Here is a 20,899-nt window from a genome sequence, read left to right on the forward strand (position 1 = left end):
TAAAGTAATTCAAAAATAGTTTCAATTCAATTTTTTATCACTTATGCAATATTTCAAAGGTTCTTTTAAGTTTTGCACCTCTGTATATTTTAATGTCTGCCGCTCGAGAGGACAAAGATATCGGCGAGGAGTAAGTTTGAATACTATCTCTGTAGATGTACTTCATTCGTATATATTGATTAGTGTTCGCTGCTTGTTCATTGTAATGTTATTATAAATGTGAATTCTTAAGAGATTTAAGGAATTATTCAGATATTCTCACATTTCTGTTTAATCTATAGAATACTTTGTGACTCATATAAAAACCTAAATAGGATCAGACTAACTGATGTCAAATATAGTTGGAAAAACTATTTATTTATAATGTTTATAAACACTGTTCACATATTACGTCCAAAGCAACATTATTCACGAATCCGGTACAAGTTTAAAAGACTAGCTCAAAGCATTCCATCCTAAAATTACAAATGTCCCAAAGGCAAACATAATTAGGTTCGGAGTTCGGCGTCGTCTGTAATTTTCTCCTTGACAGCAGCTACCGTAATGATATAAACTGTACCACAGTACAAATAGCCTCTGTTTTAAACTATATTTATGAATCTATATTACAACTTCAGACATCGGTTTGTATGTTATTAGTTTAGTGAGTTTTTTTAATGCTGTTTTGAATACAAAGCGTTTGTCCCTGTGCCCGTTTATGGAACCGAGCATAATATATAATAAACTTGTGTTATATTTGTAAAATACTTAGTTATTATATAGAAATGTCACATTTCTGACCAAAAATTTTAAAGAGGCATTAGTACCGCGCGCTGGACTGGACAGTTATAATTTTAGTACAGTGTTTCATAAAAGATGAGGAGCTGTTTTCATACTGATCTAATACTAGAACAAGCAAAAGTTTATTGACGTTATAGACCTACAGTGTTCAATATTTGAATATATGAAAATAAAATAATTCATAAATTTAGATTGCGGATTTCAGATTTTTATAAGGAAACGAAGAAAAACAAAAAATTTAACATATGATGAAGATTCATAATTTCATAATTTCTAATAATGAAAACATATGAAAAAAAAAGTGGAATTAGACAATATAAAGTAAGGTATAAAATAAAAGTAAATTGAAGAAAAATGGTATTGTGAAACATTGAATCATTTGTAACTATGGAATATCCGAAAATCATAGTGAGCTCAAATGCTACAAATACAAAATGAATCTTTCTGACAGCGACACATTTGGAAGCTCACAACGTGGCCATTTGTTTACAGATCTAGTCAGTGTATCGTAGAATTTAACAGTTCAGTGTTAACATAAGAATTAATGGGCACGATCAGAACTCCCAAGTTTATGTGGCCCACTGAGATTCCTATGATATCGGAATCTTCATTATAAGCGACAATCGATCCTCATGCATATTCAGGATGGTCGCAATTAGCCGCCACGTAGTTTTGAGCCACCAATTATATTTGAGGACGCTTCAGGCTTTTTGCTGAGAACAATCTGAATAGCAAAGTAAATCAGATAGGTTGTTTGAGTAGATTTAATTAGTTTATAAGATTTATGCTTAGCTTCTCATTTAACTGGCTAGTGCTGCTTGAAGTATAATATTTGTAAGAGAAGATTTACTTTATTACCGTTTACCTTTTTTTTATGAAATATTAAATTGCTGATGAACTTTGTTTTATTCTATTAAATGCTGGTTTTGGCCACACTTAATAGTCAATTATAAAGATCGATATTACACGTGTCTAATTATTTTATTTGTATTAAATGCAAACATTAAATTTAACAATATGTAATTTTCACCCGCAGCAACCTTTAAAAAACAAATATTTGATTTCATTTAAAATAAGTTCAAATTATTTCATTAACACTTAATGTTTCTGTTTCATTAAAATGGTTATTTTTGTTACGTATGAAGTATTTTAAAAAACTGGTCACCCTAGATGTCTACAGTTGGGGATAAAATAAAGGTAATCCAGAAGAAATTAGTTAATTTTTCATGCTTTATAGATTACAGGTTATTTTATTATATTCTCATTGTTGTAAACATTGTCACATAACACAATTAAACATTCGTTACTTATTTTAGGTTATCTTGACTGGTGACATAGACTAGTGAGTTGAGTGATTCCTTTTTTCTTCGTTTTTCCAATCGTCGTAGAAAGCACCCTGAATGTAATTTTTATTTTACTGTTCCAAAAATGTATGTGTACTATATTTCTAATTCAGTACGAGATGGCTTTGGTTCCACTTTCTTTAGATTGTTCGATTAACGTCTATACAATTCTAAACAATCCCTTTCCAGAAAGCAGGTGATGAATAACTAAAAATTTATAATTTTTTGTTTACATACAAATACGTACACACGAAAATCTTAAAGTTGTATTAAAATAAAACTTAATTTTTTTGTCATACTATTTATTAATTAATTTTTCATTACATAACGTTATTTGAAGGGTAGTCATAGTTTTGCTCCTATGATATGTTTTACTTGTATCGTCAATAAATTAATGTATGGTCTTCTGTATTACCTATTTACGAGTAACAATTATTACCGATTGAAAAAAAATTAGAAATAATCGATTTTCCTAATATAATTACAATAAATAAAACTTCACTTAAATTCTTTGGGAACAATGTGACATAATGAGATCTAAGATTTTCGCGAGTATTCATTTAAATAAAACTAGTATTATTCGGATTTACTACGCGGATTTTATTATTTAAAAACTACATAATCCCGACGTTTCGGTTACTTTGCTCTCCTCCTATAAGACCTTTAATATATAAACGGTATGTAGATGACACCTTCACAATATTAAATAAAAATAAAACATCTGCTTTTCTGAACCATCTTAATTCTATCAATAGTAAGATTCAGTTTACTATAGAATTGGAAGCAAATAATTCTTTAGCTTTCCTTGATATACTTATCGTTAGGAATCCTGACAATACTTTGGGACATACTGTTTATAGGAAACCCACACACACGGACAGGTACCTCAACGGTAACTCGCACCACCACCCTATACAGTTAGCTACCGTTGGCAAATCTTTGTTACAGAGAGCCCAACACCTTTGTGATGCTGACCACCTAGAGGCCGAGCTGCAGCATGTAAAACATGCTCTCACCATCAACAACCTGCCCGTGCCTCGCCAGCATCGCAAGAACCACCTGAAGCCACCCACAGTTGAACGACAACCTGCGATACTACCATTTGTGAAGGGAGTTACTGACAGAATAGGCAACATTTTGAAGAAGGTTTCCATTAAAACTATTTACAAACCACATAAAAAAGTGAGCCAATTCTTGAGACCAATCAAGAGTAACATTCCTTTACAACAAGCGGGTGTATACAAACTCGACTGTGATTGTGGCTTGTCATACATTGGACAGACGAAGAGGAGCATCGGTACAAGGGTTAAGGAACACATCTCAGACATCAAAAACAGGCGCGCGTCGAAGTCAGCAGTGTGTGAACACACAATGGACAAACCAGGCCACTACATTCGTTTTGATAAACCTCAAATCCTCGCTCGGGAAGACAAGTGTATACCGAGATTAATTCGCGAGGCTATTGAAATTAAAAAACATCCCAATTTCAATAGAGAAGATGGCTGGAATCTATCAAACACCTGGGACCCCGTTCTTAAAAATATAAAATCCCATGTCCGAAACCACACCGCAGGACCTCAAGACACCGTGAGCGCATTCTGCCGGCATCCAGAGCGGTACGCCAGAAAATTAAGAAATCGATGGCGGTAGATGATAAATAACAAGGACCAACTGACAGACATTCACACCTCGTCTGCCCGTGATCACGGTTGCTGCAAAGTAACCGAAACGTCGGGATTATGTAGTTTTTAAATAATAAAATCCGCGTAGTAAATCCGAATAATACTAGTTTTATTTAAACAATGTGACATGTTTTTAAACTTTTGCATATACAATTTTACCTTTAATGTTTAACAAATCTATACATATTGGCCTAGTTTAATAGATTTACATATGATTCTTAATGGGTTACCCTTTGTGACAGTACTTGAGAGATATTATTTTACTAAAATTATTTAAGATGTTATAGATAAAGCGATAGATGAGGATGTCACTTACAATACCCGGCCATTATTAATAATGTCTAGCCCTATCGGCCAAATTGATTATGTTCTGTCTAAACTTCTAAAACTAACCTTATAACAGGAAAAAAGCAATTGTAATCAAATCTTTGTGGTACTCTGCCCAAAAGGTGTTTTACATTATGTGTTATACCCAGTCAATTTTCATCATCATCATCAGCCTATAGGAGCCCACTGCTGAGAAAAGGCCTCTTCTCACATGGAGAAGGTTAGAGCATTAATCACCACGCTTGCTCAAGACGGGTTGGCGATTTCAATCTTATAATTTAAAATTATAAGACCAGGTTTCCTCACGATGTTTTCCTTCACCGTCCGTCAGTAGTGTCTAAATACCTTTAGAAAGTACATATGATTCGGAAAAGATCACATTGGTACTTGCCAGGTTTCGAACCCGCGCCCTTACTTGTGAGAGGCGGGCCTTAAATCCCCACGCCACCACGATAACAGTCAATTTTATTTTTTGAATAATTATCATATCGCCGTCTCATATTGGGCATTTTTCATACGGCCCAGTCAATATGAAAAATGACAAATTTATCACTTGATTCATAACATCTATATATATGTTTACATAATATTTATAATTTTATATATATTATTAAAGTGTTGCTTTAAAGATTCAATTTACAATATTATTGTATTATTTCAACATAAGTTACGCTACCGTTGTCTTTATGTTTGCAAACAGTTTATTTTACAGAAGCAATTATAGGAAACTAATAATGGTTCTGTATTAATAACCCAATTAAAATCGAGTTATCTCATTGTTGAAGCGCCTTTGTGCCGAAGACACCCCATATCATATAACAGATACTTATTTCTTTAACCAAAAAATATACATACATATAACATTAATTAATACACAAAATATAATTCAATCAACAATTTGCATAATAATGATCAATCTATTACAGTCAACAGAACATTCTTAAGTTGATTGGTTGTAATTTATATCATCAGCTTTTATCATTCGCCGGTCATCAGTATATAGACATAAAAATCTGTCTTTGCTATGAGAATGTCTTTATGTTGTTTTAATTAATACATATGTATGAAAATCATATCAGATAAAATTAAATCAAGTGTGAAATCGCGTCGTCTACTTACGCGTTACTCGTCACTGGACGTATTGAAGTAACTAATAAATGATTATGCAGAGATAACTATGAATTCAATATTATCTTTAAAGATAGCTAACATTGACATATATAACATAAAACATATTCAATTCTCGTTTAAAACCAATGAATAAAATAAGAACTAATTGTGTCATCGGTAATTGATACTTCAATGTCTCATGTCACATAAAATAATCGTCCCTTATATTAATATGTAAGCACTTTATTTCAATTTCTATGTGCGGTTTAAAATTTCGCTTTAACATACCATTGTTAATGAATACACATTGTCTCGATTAAGATTTAATTGCTGACACCATGAGCTTTGCGATGGTGTTCGCAATTACTTGAGTCAATAAAACTTGCTTTTATTTGAATAAGTGATAATTAATCCCTTTGATGTTAGGTATAATGAAATGTTGACTTTACTTCAAAACAGTGAGATTTAGATTACTTTTACTGTAGGATGTTTAGATGATATATTGTTAGAAGGGGTAATAGTAGGGCATTACTATATTTAGAGGAATGAATATATGTATTCCTACCTCAATACGTTCCGTTATGTTATGTTATAAGACAGACATTCAAAATAATTGTATGGTTCTTAGTCACGATAACGTTCCTCATATATCAGATGAGCAAGCACATTCTCTGTATAATACGTCCAATTAGGGAGAGAGGATAAAGAAATAAAATATTTTCTAATATTTCTTCAACTCCCAATGTTAATGTATACCTAAGCCTGTAGATTTCATTATACATTTTTTTTATCTCTTGCAGTGATAAACGGTCAATTCGGTTGTTTTATTGTAAGATTGTTTAAAGGTGAATAAAATACGTATTAAGTAATTCTATTAATATAGTCACATTTTTCAAGTATTTATTTTTACCATATATATATTTGAAAGGAAGCCATTTGCAAAGGATAAGACAAGATTCGGATCAAGGGCCTAGAGAGAGGTGTTGGAGTGAAAAATATTAAAGCGTGACAATAGATTTTTAGGTATTATTTAACTAGGCATTTCTTGTATAGTGCTTTGTTTGAATGAAAACATAAAATTAGAGAACGCAAACGACGAAACTTTAAAATCTAGTAAATTAAATTGCATTATTTACGGTACAAAGATACTTGTTATTAATGCGATAGTCCAAACCGTTTCTTCCTTATAACTAAAGAGGAGAAAATAAATTACAAATCACTTATTAAAAGTTTCCTTGAATGATGTGTAAGATAATTTTTAGCTTCCGAGAAATCCTGGACTAAGAAACATTATTAATTTGCTTCCACAATTTAAATTTAAAGATTAACTATGAATAATATTTTAATAAATATAAATGTTGAAGTATAAGTTATATTAGATAAATGTAAGTTACATTAAGTTTGTTGCAGCACTGTAGTGGCTGTTACAGTTTGGATGACAGGAGATGTGCAAATAAATTATATGATATAGGCTGCACTTTGTTACACGTTGATAAATATCATGAGATAAGGTTATTGCGACATAAATTCATAAATCTAAACAGTGTGTATGTGTAACACCAGCGGACAATACACCGCGTTTCTGACGGATACTTGTGTTACTGCCTCTTGGCAGTTTTCCGACGATTTCTGCTTTAAAAAAATTCTTTGTCTTCTATGATTTTTTAATACATACGGCTTTTTGTTTGTCCATGAATAAAATGTAGGTTGAAATCTGCTGTATCTCGGTATTGCGTAATTAAAGCCCGTAGTGAAAATAAAGCGAACGAGTTCTGTACAGCATGTGTAAAATAGATGTTCTTTATTTGATGGATGTTTGTTTCGCTTCGGAAATGCATACTGTTTTATCACTATATAACAGAATATTTCAATGGAACCACCAATTATTCAAAACTTGTACATTTCATATAAAAAAATATTTCATACGCGTACTAAACAAAACTTTTGAGTGTTATGAAATTTTAATTAGAGAAGATCAAATATTGTTACGGCTAATATACGATTTTAAGAATTAATGAAAGAATATTAATCGATTAAAATTATATTAGGCCGAAAAAAAATTCTTTATTTGGTTCCATATTTTAAAACACACTTGTTTCAATAACCATCATCACTGGCAAACGAAATAAAGACTGATTGTGACTATATACAAAAAAACTTGGACTTTGTTTGTCCTCCACCACAAATGAGTTCTTAATTTAATCTCATACTGACGAAGCATACTTTGACTGTATATTGAGGTCTGGTAGTTTGTTTGTGTGTATGAATGTATGAAACATTGAATAAATAAAAAAAAACAACGATAAGAGAGTTAAAAATTCATTATATCAAATGAAAAAATTTAAAGAAGTAAACAGAAAGTGAACATGCAGTGTACTAGTCAAGCTATTATTTCTGTTTTGATAGACTCTTATAGAGTGGCGATGGATATTAAAAAAAACTATGATGTGAATTGAAAAAATGGCTGGCAACTATCTTTTAAATAGAAACTTATTAAAAATAAGTTGGCAAAGTGTTGCCGTGGATAGTCAAGACTTAATCATATTAGTTTCTGGTTTGAACTCAAATATTTTCCAGTACAGGGAACCTCATTTTTATTGTCATTATTGGGACTATTTTATTGTAACTATGATCACTAGCACCAACGCCTCAATGAAAATATTGCAAGAATGTGGAAAATTCATTTAAGTTTTAAATTTCCATTGTGTGGTCCGACAATTTTTTTAAGGTTGTTTCACTGTGACATTTTAAAAGTTTATTAAATTTGACCCTAAGCAATAACAGCTTTTCTGACATTTTTTTTTTCTAAGGATGAGAACAAGCATAATTTTGTTTTTAATTATTTTCTCGTTCAGATGGACCTAGTCACAGACATGAGACAATATGAAGCAAATAATTCTGATTCTTAATAAACATTTGCGATTAAACAAATTGTGTTCTTCAAATATACTTTGGCAACTAAATTAATATCCTAAAAATAGTTAATGGCTTAATGGTTTCATTCTGCAAAATTATAAATCACTTATTTCAGAAATGTTCATGAACGGAACATAGAAATTTTCTTTCACGTGTGTCTTACAATTTTACCATAATGTTATTACGGGAAGCGAAATCTTTTTAAAGATAATTTCGAAAATGGATGAATGTAACATTTAACATAGCTAAAGTAAAATGGGGAAGAAGTTTATGAATTTATCGTTTGATACAAAAGTTATTAGTTTGATAGAGACAAAATTGAGTTATTCAAACAAAACATCATATATACGTATTACGTACATGCAACATGGTAAAAATTAAACAAACATCGCTGGACCAACACCGTTGTACGGATAAAATATCATATAACAAATCACGTTGCTGGCTCCGCGGAAAGAACTCCTAGTCGTGTAAACCAGAAGATACCTGAAACCACACCAGAAGTGAATGTCATTGCTATCCAAATATCGAGGCATAGTATTATATGTAGGCTATAAGTTTTCTGGGACTAAACGAAAAGCTCGCTTTTAGTCCCTGGTATGAGGGAGAAAAGTAGCCGATTCTCTCCCGGCAAGACTATACTAATACGCATGCGACTTCATTGCTTTACCTTACAGTTACCTAGCAACCATATGTTTATTTACACTTTTACAATAAAAATATTTAAATGTAAGATCACAAAGACTCTTTAAGAGACATTACTTATGTCTTGACATGACTTATAAAATTAAATAACATGACTTATAAAATAAAAGAATCACAATAAAAAACCATAGAACATTAGACAATTCTGCAGTTCATCCAGAAGTAGAAATCGAAAGTAAAGTAATCAAATGTTTGACAATTAATGCTGATTACGTGAGTTTTAGCAATTTTGCAATTAAACAACTCATCATAAATAAATACGGACATGAAAAAAATATAAAAAACACAGAGTAGAGTTTCTATTCTATTATGTCCAACTTTAGTGGGTGGTAATGTTAATGCCAAAAATAGTTTAATGTATGTTTCAAAATAATAGAGTGAGCTGAAAACGAAATTAACATTATTATAAAAACATTTTTTTTTAGTGGAGGGCTCCGCCCCCAACCCTACCGGGGCTCTCCTCTGGACCTCACCAAATGGGAAATTAATCGTACATGCACCACGTAAAATATTACGTTATTCTTATTATCATATACATACATATAAATTAGTTTCGTAGTTTCCCGGTAACTTCTGGCTGGCAGTGAAGCGCACTCTACATAATTTACTTCTTGAAGATTCCTCAATTTGTGTAGTCGCTAAATGTCAAACATATTTCTTTTATAACTAAAAACAATGGATAAATATGTCGATTAATGATTACTTATTTTAAACAGAATAGTCCAGCATAGAAAGTTTTTATTAAATCGTACTTTTACTATATTAAAACATTTCTTGATTTCATATAATTTATTTGAAGTTTTGAACAGTCTAGTAATCAGTAAATTTTTACTGTACAAATCTGTCTTGGTGAATCATATTTTCTGATGTAGTTTAATATTTATATTTAAATGAACTTAATTTCATTGTTTATCACAACTGAACATTCATTATAACTTTTGAAAAGCGCAGAAAAAGGGCCAGATTTATGTGACATAAATATTTGTTTCCAGATGTTATACAGGTGTGGTCAGCGCCTGGTGGAGAGACGCGACTTCCATGCGACCTGGCAGCTGCAGTGCACGATGTTGCGATGCTGATGTGGTTTAAAGATGGCGACAGGATGCCGATATACACGTGAGTATAACAGTTCTCGATAGTAAGTTTAAGCATAACATTGGAAGTTTTACAAGTTATACAAACCACCAAATGAAATTGCTTTAGAGATAGTTAATAAACCCATTTATTTTGATTTCGGAAAATTTTGCTCAGTTTGAATGAAATGTATATTGCTAAATAGATTCAGTAAAGGTTTTTTTTTATCTAATCATCTCTTTATTATTTGAATATTTTATGGTGATAAGAAAACTTCTCTTTTTCTCGATAATTACTAATAGAGTGTTATAAATAAAAGTGCTTCAAAGACTGCTAACTGCTTATTTCAATGCGACTTGCATACAACATAAAATAATTATTAAATTAATTTTCTTAAGAAATTATACTTCTGTAGGAAATACATAAGTGCAAGTTATATATTCAGCGCTGGAAGAATGGAGCTTTCATTTAAAATTCCAATAAATGTTGACAGTAATTTATCGACATGAACGAATTTCACAACTACCATTTCAGGGATATCATATCTGGCACTATTTATTTCTATAACTTTTCATTGAATTATTTATGATCATTTATATAATATATTAATATAATATGTATTTTTTTTTCTAAAAACCTATAAAAGAAAACTTCTTTAAAATAGAATTAATTCAAAGATGAAACCATAATGTGTTAATAATCTTAAGAAAGCCGAATTATAAATCCTCGAAATATCACAAGCAGATGTGAAAGTGGGCTGCAAAATGTCACAAAACATAGGTAATTAATTACAGACCTCCCAAAACGTGTGAAGACGCCTTGATTGATGAACGTCATCTAAACACTTGATGAAACTATAGTCTAACTATTACGTGTCTTATTTTAAGTCAATTTAATATTTGGACGTCGACATTCCGATGTGTAAATGTTATTAAAGGTTAATTAGTGACATTCGTGTACATCGGTCACACGTTCAATAAATTAAAATTGATTAAACATATTTTATATTATGACGGGAATACATATACGTGTGTTAAATTATGTTGAATTGGCTTGGGGATGATAATTTTTATAATTAGAGTAGTTGAACGGACTGAGCTCATATAACTCCTTTCCAAACTTTTATGGAGAGACCCATAAAAGACGAGTTTAGACATGTGGCCGTAATACACACACACACACATATATATATTAATTTAGTGTCAAATACGACAATGTTATCCAATTTAACTAGACTATAAAAATTAGATGAAAAGATTCTAAAGTTATATTAAAAAATATATTTTTTTTAAGTAAATAGAAAAGAAAACGCATTTACATTCATATAAGGGATTATAGTTAAATATACGTCTAAAATTTTTGTAAAAATAGACGCTAACACATCTATTACCTTCCGTTATATGCTTAATAAAAGGCTAGTCCAGCTAATAATCATTCTCATATGTGCAAAAACAAAAGTACTCATTACTTTGCATGAATATTTAAACTTAACTTCACTTTTTTGTGTATCATAGAGTAGGACTTAAAATGAAGAATTACATTATGTAAGCCTACATGTATCGTATCGTTCGAGTTTCAAGAGTAATCTCCTTTAGCGAGCATCCTCCAGGCCACTGTCAGGTCACATGATATACAAGACACTGAAGTTCCAGCACTAATTACAAGCAGTATATAAATTCACGCGATCGGGCTTCGTCCTTCCATTTGTATTTCTCGTAAATTCCTCACGTAATTTAACTGAAGCCTAACTTGAGTTATGTGTTCTATTGTATTGTATAGGAAACTGATCGTTGTTTAGATAATGCTAATTTTTAATTCTCAAAGTATCCTAACAAAAATTTTGTATGCATTTAGATAAATAAGAATTAATCATGGTTCGGAAATGATCAGAAACAATGGCAGTAAATTCAAAGAAGGTATATTTGTTTATTAAACATAAAGCAGTTATTATCTCGTTCAATCAACTGGGTCAAAATAATTAATAAGGAAACCTTAGGTGTTTCCTCCGATATGGGATCCCTTGAGACATGGAGATCGAATTTTCAATATAGCCGGATGATCTTACTTATGAGCCTGATCTCATAATCTGTACCATAATACAAATGTGTGTTGTGTAACTAATGGATATTTTTCTTGAGTTAGTTTCCTTTTCTTTACTTTTATTTTAGTTCATTATTTTTTTAATATATATAAAAAAATATAGTATCAACTTGTTTGCTAATTTGTTAAAAGCGTATGTATGAGAAATATTTGACGATGGCCGTTACGCTACTCGTAGTTAAACTATTTAGTATATCACGTGAACGCTGGTCAAATGCTTTAAAGTTTATTTATGATAAACATGTACATTATGATACCAGAAAATTTCTTTGTGAAATATCGTGTTCAAATAAAAGCAAACTAAATTCAGATATAGTGTTTGACTTACACGTGGTTTGTAACAGGAACAAGGTTTATGCTTTAAAACATTTATAATTTTATTTTAAAAGAACAAGTTCGTTTAGGTTAGGTATGGTTGGGAAATAAAGAAAAAAATAACAGTTACTACGAGTGGTAACAAGTAAGTTGGCTGCTCTCCAACATAATATATAGAGGTACCGGTTCTGTTTTATATGAATTTGGGCAGTAGTTTTTGTAGTGTTTTAATTGTGTGGTATATTAGACACTTCAATTTCTAAATTCTTTTAAATATTGTTGCTTATTTTTCTGCTGTCGCTAGTGTTATATGATTTCTACATGGACTTAATTAACTGCGCTGTTAAGTTTTTAAATACACGGGTAATGTAACGTAAGCCAATTGGCGTAAATAATGTCAAGTTAAAAATTAATTCTTCTTTGACGAGAATGTTAAATGTCATGAAAAGTTAAGTGTGTTACTTTGTTTAGTATGTTTATTTTATCGTTATTACAGCACACAATATTTATGTTTTGTAATTATTTATTAAAAGTTACATATCGAATATAATGGATCGTATTAAATGAGTCTTACCAATTAATGAAAACTTGAATATAAGTATCGATATAATAAGCACAATAGATTTAAAGTGCAAACTTAAACTAACAAGTTATCTTTACTCTACTGTGACGACTATTGTCTTTAATACTTTAATTCATGTTGTCATAACACCAACACGAATATGTTAGAGCATAATAAATGATCAGTTTTAATACCGTTGTTTCACAATTGATGTATCTATAAATGTAATTATTATTGCTAAAGACAAAAAAAAACTGGCTCATACATCACTTAAGATTAATTATATTGTTATTGATAGATTTGCTGATAGAAACAGATATGGAATAACCGTATTAAGAAAAAAGTACCAATATTAAATGGAACGCCTTATTTTGTCATTTTTATCAAGATTGCCTTATTATTTGGATTTATTTTGGAAATTAGAAAAACCAATGTGGCGTTTCATGGATTGCTTTTCGTCAAATCCAGTATAATTAAGTGATAAGAAATTTTCTCCTTATATAGACTTCATTAAAAAAATAAAACTTTTTGATGATTTAATTATAATTAATTAGCATTAACAGAAAGAAACTAGAAAAAGTACGGTACGACATTAATAAGATTTGTTATATGATTCCATAAATATTAATTTATAGAGATTTTTAGAGAACAAAAAAGTCATTACAATTTTGACAGAAAAATGTTTCATATTATTTTCATATATATCGTATGTAATTAATGAAAATTTTTACTTTACGAAATAGATCTTAAGTTGTTTCATTATCTACAGTTTAATGTTATTCAAATCTGTTTAGTCAAAATCTTGTAAGCAATATTTGCACACATTCCAAAGGACTTTTAAAATAATAAAAAGACATAAATAGTTAAAAAGCACAAAATACATCCGTTGCAATTAGGATAAAAACACTAAATATTCACTCCTTTTATATACAAAAGAAAAAAATAATAATAAATAGACATACGGCTAAAAAGCACAAAACGCATACATTACTTAAGGGTAAAACACTGTCTTTAAATACTTGTAAACCCCTATCTATGTATATATAGAACAGTTTGAATTATAATGATATTAGAATTTAAGACTGTGAAGTGAGCATCGTTCCAATCAAAATAAAAAATATTTGTATATATATTCACTTTTTCTTTATGGGGTGCGTATAAAATGTATTGCATAGGTACATTAAGTTTCAAGTGATAATGGTCTTCTCATGATAAAAACAGCTTGGGATTTAGTTGTTTAAGGCACTCCTTACGTTGTTGGTTTGAATCACTTTTTAAAGTCCACATGAAGACAAAACGGTAGAACGGCTGCTGTAGTAAAGAGCTCTTACGCTGGAGAGTGCTTTATAGAAAACTAAATCCTATTTCTTTATGTTTGTGAAAATAGTTTTATATTTTCATCAATCAAGAAATAGTCTATCAGCAAAGACATTTTTATTATTTTGTCATGTAGCAAATTTCTCTTAATGTCTCTTCACAGTAAAAGGCTGTTTTAGAAAAAGTAATAGAGATTTAAATTCGTATTTTTTTTTCGGATAAATGAAATGTGGGGTCTAGAAACGGGACGAAAACGAGCAAATCCACAACATGTTTTGAATATATACACTTATAATAAAAATAAAAAGAAATGAAATACAAACTCTAAAGAAATTAATCAGAGGATAAAAAGCTTCACTAAATAATATGTAACAACAAAAATTTTCAGCCTGCAAATATATTTTTGACACAAAAAAGTTGAGAAATTAAAACGAAATTAATTTTCTTCGAAACAGTCGAGTAAGATGTTACTACTAAGGCTTCTCGAATTATAAATTAGAACTTGTTTTTCACTTTCTAGGTAGATATATTTTATATTTCGAAATATGTTTCATATAGTCACCCAGTAATTTTTAATTTTAAAATGAAGAATGCATTTTTCTTTTGTTTGTTTTAATCTAGCAATTTATTAAAGAATCTGTACAAACCCTCGTGCCTAATTAAAGTCCTTCTCAGGATGTTACTAAATATGCGAATTATCATATCACAATATGAAATATAGCATTATAGTAGCTAGTGTTAATAGGTTTATGCAATTGAAAAGAACAAAAGAAGTTACTAAGGTCGACGTATTTTTGCAAATGTGGAGAATATAGAACGGATTTTGTGAATTAGTAGCCTTTGGGAGAATATTTGGATTTGTGAATACTGAAACTACTAAGAAAATACCACATCAAAATTTTATTTAGCTTTAAACAATGAATATAAAGATCTACCAGGAATTTCGGTCTTGAAGCCACATTTCTTCACGCAAAAAAAGTTAGTAGTGTGAAACATGATATTGGTTTTTCACGCATCCTATTTCTGAAAGCAGAATTAAAATTAAATTTAAATAAGTTTATATTAAAAAGCATTGCTGCATCTTATTTAATTCGTATTCGAGAAAAAAAAAACAAACTGAAACGGCTGAGAAATTTCAGTGAGGTACTGATTAATATTGTTTACTTCAATTAGCTATACCCTCTATCTAGGGTACTAAAATTTAGGACTGAACTCAAATGGTTTTATAGGTCAAAGGTCAATCCAGTCATTTAAAATTAATAACCAAACCCCAATATTCAACAGACCCTATATATCGGACGATCGCTCCATTCGGAGCGTTAATTTTCGTTTTATGTGAGATATATTACTCGGAAACAAATAGTAATTCTGTTGGAATTTATCCAAAAAACTTGCGAAGCCCATAACAGATAGTATTATTTTCGAAACGTATACCAATTCAGTAATTACCGACTGTACTCCTGAGAGTCTTCGCTGTGGCAGCTCCAGATTATTTACCTGTTTTTTTTTGTATATAGTATATTTTATTTTTTTTATATATTAAATTCCATTAATTTTGATATGCTGGTGTAATTGTTTGGGATGCAGAAACGTCTGTAATTGAGTGTTAGTGCGTAACAATGAATATGATATGTAATTTCACACTCAGTGATATTCCCAGCTTCACAAATAGTTATTTGTAATTATTAAATAATGATGAACCTATTAAATTTTCACATCTATGTTATAGTAATTATTTGTTTAATCAGAATGTCACTTACTGAAATCGATGGACAAACTTTTTAGTACCGTTTTAATTAGAGCAAAATTATATAGTTTACAGTGAAAGCGGCAGCCATATTTTTTGTTATAAATTTTGTTATTTTAAAAAAGTAAGTAGTAATATTTAAATAGTTATGCTTACACATACTCAAGTCATACAATTTTGCTTAACTATATACTAATATCCAAGTTAAATTAATACTAGAAAAAATATGTATATAAGCATTAAGCATAATGTTATACATTTGCTTAATTATATTTGGTGAGCTTTGAGATCTAAAACGAGTAAGTTAACTTTTGAAAGACCTAAAACATTTTCATTAAATGACTTCACATTCCTGTGATATATTTTTCTAAGACTGGAAATGTATGGACCTAATGTGTAGAGTGTATGTAATCTTCATGTTTAGCTATAAACATTTCTTATAAAGTTTATTGGCGTGATATTATCATTTTTTAAACGTTTACCATTAGGAAGCACACAGAAATGCTTTATGACAGTTTCACCGTGAACTAAAACTTTATATATTTTAATATGCTTAGGTAGCATGTAGTACCGATCATAATTGTTACCAAATATTCTGGCTTTCTCAGTGCAAAATGGTAAATTTTTACAGCATTTACCAGGAAGAGCTTAAACAATTATGTAAAACCATTTGTTCAAATTAATATCCACTCCTATAATATCAGGAGACCAGTTTGCATTGAGAAAATTTCTACCAGCATTAATAGTTGCTTGTCGTAGTTTGTTGATGATCAATCCCAGCTCCTCGCGACAAAATTTTAATTCAGAATTTCATTTTCTAATCTTTTTTGACTTATTCCTTAACTTGTTGATAAAAGAGTTAGTAAGAAATATCATTTCCATGCATTGAAATCAGTCATGAAAGGAATGAAGGAAAGTCGATATTGATTAATTTCTGGCTCAGCAATTTTTTTAGTCAGACCATATTTTTGCTTTGAACTAGATCCACAAAGTGCACATATTGAATTAGGAGGTGAATATAAATTTGTGTTACTTTATCCTTCACGATAAATTTTTAAACTTCTTTATGACTATAAACGGATTCATGGAAATGTTTGGATTTGTTATATCATCAACTACAGCTTTAATTTTTTCAGGAGTTTATTTGCAAAATTCTATTGAAGTTGGTCAGCATGAATGAAATGACATTGGTAATGTATTTTACCAGAATTTTTCATTGTCTTTCGGTATTCTGGTCGGTCTTCATAAGATAGGGTTTTCCACGATTGTCATGAAATTTCGACGGTGTTAAATCAAGCGTTACTTCATCCGAGTTTGGGAAACTCACGAAATATTCTGTGTCCAACCAATAGCTGTTCTATTTTGTCCTCGACGTTTATTTCCATTTTCTATAAATAAGATTCTATTTAATTTCACTGATAATAAATTTAGTTTTTCTTTAGTGAAGATAAAACTTCAAGATGTCTTCTTCCTTTAATACGTGGAAGGAATAATTAAAGCTTAGAACACTTGAAAATTTTAGTTATTTTGAAATTCAGCGAAGATACAAAAAGGTAAAATCTCTGTTTGATATTTTGTATTGATAATAGCAATGAAAAGATGAAAGCATTCTTTATATATAAGTTTATAATTAAAAGTACTGTTCATTTTATTGATTAATATTGTACGTTAAATTAGCGTAAATGTTGATAAAATACCGTCTTAAAAATATATCCAAATGAAGTATACCGCATTAAGTATAAGGGCGTTAAGTATACTGCAAGCTATTAGTGAACTACTCACATAATAAACTTCAAAGACGGGGGGTTCCTGTCTCATTGCTTGTGACCGTTAAATGTAAAGTATGGGGAGACAAAGGTCAATTGTCGACACACTCAATGAATTAAAAAAACTGTAATTTTTCTCATTAATAATTGTTATACATTTTTTCAGAAATATAATTTGTAATTTAATATGCTGCAGTATGCATACAACAAGGTCTTCAGAGTTGCATGGCAATACATATTTCCCTGGAAATTTTTGAAAAGAAATCAACGTTAAAATATGGAACCGAACAAATATGAAATAGACACTTTGTCGCATTGAATATATATTCCAGATATTAAATCAAGCAGAACTACTGCATTAACTGTTCCACTATAATATAAATGTTCCACTATTATATCACTGAAAAGCATATTTAGTGTCCGTCAGCAAAAAAAAAAAAACAGTAAAAACTATTTTTGGTATGCCTTTGTTCTACCATTTTCTACAGTTTTTGTCGCGTTTATCTGATAAGTCCTATTGGAAAAAAATTTTTGCAATCCACCACTTATATACATAAGTTTAAAGTTGATAGTACGATTATAACTACATTACTATTTAATTCAATTTAGTACATCATGACGATGAAACATATCACTCCTAAAATCACTAAATTTTATAGTAACACTAAATTTGGCAAGTTCCCAGAATAGTTTTGTGCCTGATAAAAGAATTTCCCTCTGATGGGTACATGAATTTCAAACTTAAGTCTCGACAGCTAGATTGCGTTCGACGATAGATCGCCGGCTTTACGTAAATTTTATTAAAAAGTCCCCTGCATAATTTTATATAAACTTTATGAACCATTAATATTATATGACTTATATGTATTATATAACACGAGAGATTATAACGAGTTGGGGATTTTAAACGTTCGTAGTGAATTTTAAACTGGAAGAATTTTATGTTGTCATAAAGTTGAGTTCGCTGCGATAAAATGACGAAACAAAATGCTAAGTTGTTGATACAATTATTTTATAATATGCGTGGACATATAAAGGATTTAATATATTTATATTAAAAACTTTTATCAAGTTCCCCTTGTATAATATTTTTCTACAGAGAGAGCCAAAAGAACGTTAAAGTACTTATAAAATCAGTGTTTAAAAAGGAAATTGATTGATTACCTCTCTGATAAGCATGATTTTGATAAAATTGCCGATGTAAGCTCTAGTTACTCTTAGGATAAGCCAATTAAAAAAATATTGTAAAATATAGCTAATGAATTTGTTCTGCTAATTGGTAAAGAAAATTTTATTCCAAAGTTATTTCTAACTGTCCTCCAATTGTAAGTATTCGAGAAGATTTCGAACATTGTAAAATTCATATTTTTAAAATTTAAGTTAGTGTTGATTAAAAAAAATATGTAAGAGAAAATATTTTGCTCTATAATTAAGCCTGTGTTTTCCACTTAGGCCTTTCTTTATGCAAAATATCAAATACAAAGCAAGATCCACCTATCCTTATTATTAAGTGCCATATATTCACTTCATATTCATATTCATAGCGCAAAAAGGCTTAAATTACATCGTCTAGAACAAAGGCCTCGATAAATTGCGAATGCTGAAACATTACTAGGGGTTTTTGGCGAACGGCCAGTTGGTAGCGAGTTTGATGCCAGCACAGCTCCTAACGATCACCTGATCTCGAGTTCTAAGCTTTGTTAGGTCCTGTTGCATTGTGATAAATGATCTCTGTCAGACTAAAATAAAGTCCATTTTATATTTTCTGCACATATTTTACCTGCACGTGATCCAGTTACTTGGAAGATCGTACAATTGTATTAGGATAAAGACTTGCGTTTATGATATGTGACACTCGGCCGTAGATTTTACTTGGGCTTAGCATCAGTGTTCCAGTCATAAAGATTGGTTAAAATTTTATAGACACATAGTATGTACATACAACATATTTTTTATCCCACTGTAACTAGTCGTTATGACAGGATTAATAATGAATAAATCATTTTATAGTAATATGCAAGCTTTTTAATAAAAGTTACATAAATAATGATATTCTGGAAAAGTAAATATTCGGTGCAAAAGTAATAAGATAGAGAATGTAATCTTAAAATTTCAAGAAATATTAGCAGTTCAACGTCAACCAAACTTTCAGCTAACTAAGCCAATTCGCTAAAATCTTTCACAAGCGAATTCCCAACTCGGTTAAAACATCGGAAAGTCTAATAAGTCAGACAAATTGCAATTAAGTGGTCCCAGCTTCATTCTGTCGAAATTTAATTTGAGACCCCTGAAAGCCGTGGAATAATGCTACAATTAATACGAGATCTGAAATTGAATTGAATGTAAAGAACTCCTTTACTTTTAGATGGGCATAATTTGACTAATGCCGTAATGTACAGGATATTTCAACCAGTCCAATTACTAAAACCGTTCACAGTTATGCTTCACTGCATCATATTATCGACGCTTCGACTTATGGGAGATTATTGGAAATTAGTAATTCAAACACCAAAACTATGTAGAATTTGTTAAAGTTTTGCTTTGTGGTTTTATAAATTAAAAAAGTGTTAACCCTAGCACATTTTTAATTTATAAATATGTAGAATCAATTTATTTAATTTGATCCGGAACATTTTATCATGTCACAACAAACATTTCTCATTTAATAATATGTATAAATACTACTTATTCATTAAATCCATAAAAAGCTCGTATAAAAATGATTCTTTATATTTTAAACAATATACCCCTTTGGTCGAACTGGACCTTTTCCAAGCGGAAGGGGCGCCTTCTATATAGCTTCCTTCCCAAGGAGTTGTTTTAAAACCTTCCGATTCAGTGCATCTGGATGTGAGCTCGATTTGGCAGCGATATTACCCATGATGGGTTTAAGTGTATTGAATTTCTATTTGTCGTGTTTTATTGTTTCACGCTTATGGTTTTTCATGTGCATTGATATTGCTTTGTTTATTTTCGGAGAATATTTCTTCTTGTTTCGGGACTAGTAATATATATAAATATGCATTAAAACGTTGCAGTATGACTTTCGTTTATATTTATAATAAAAAGTGAAAGAAAATTTAATTAATCGGTATAACAACAGTGTAATGTTGGCATAACATCAAAACTAAATTACTCCACCAGCCCCAAGGGCT

General features: G+C 30.3%; 1 protein-coding gene across 2 annotated transcripts in view; it reads left to right on the top strand.

Annotated features, from left to right (window-relative positions):
- The window catches only part of LOC116773133 (nephrin-like), a 54,655-nt gene that overhangs the window by 19,904 nt on the left and 13,852 nt on the right, over positions 1 to 20,899 (top strand). For both annotated transcript variants that reach the window (XM_061528653.1, XM_061528654.1), the window contains exon 3: positions 9,856 to 9,979. In XM_061528653.1, coding sequence (XP_061384637.1) covers positions 9,856 to 9,979 — 124 coding nt within the window. The remainder of the gene's footprint in view (positions 1 to 9,855; positions 9,980 to 20,899) is intronic.

This window comes from Danaus plexippus (assembly GCF_018135715.1).
Source record: "Danaus plexippus chromosome 18 unlocalized genomic scaffold, MEX_DaPlex mxdp_35, whole genome shotgun sequence".
Taxonomy (NCBI): Eukaryota; Metazoa; Arthropoda; class Insecta; order Lepidoptera; family Nymphalidae; genus Danaus; species Danaus plexippus.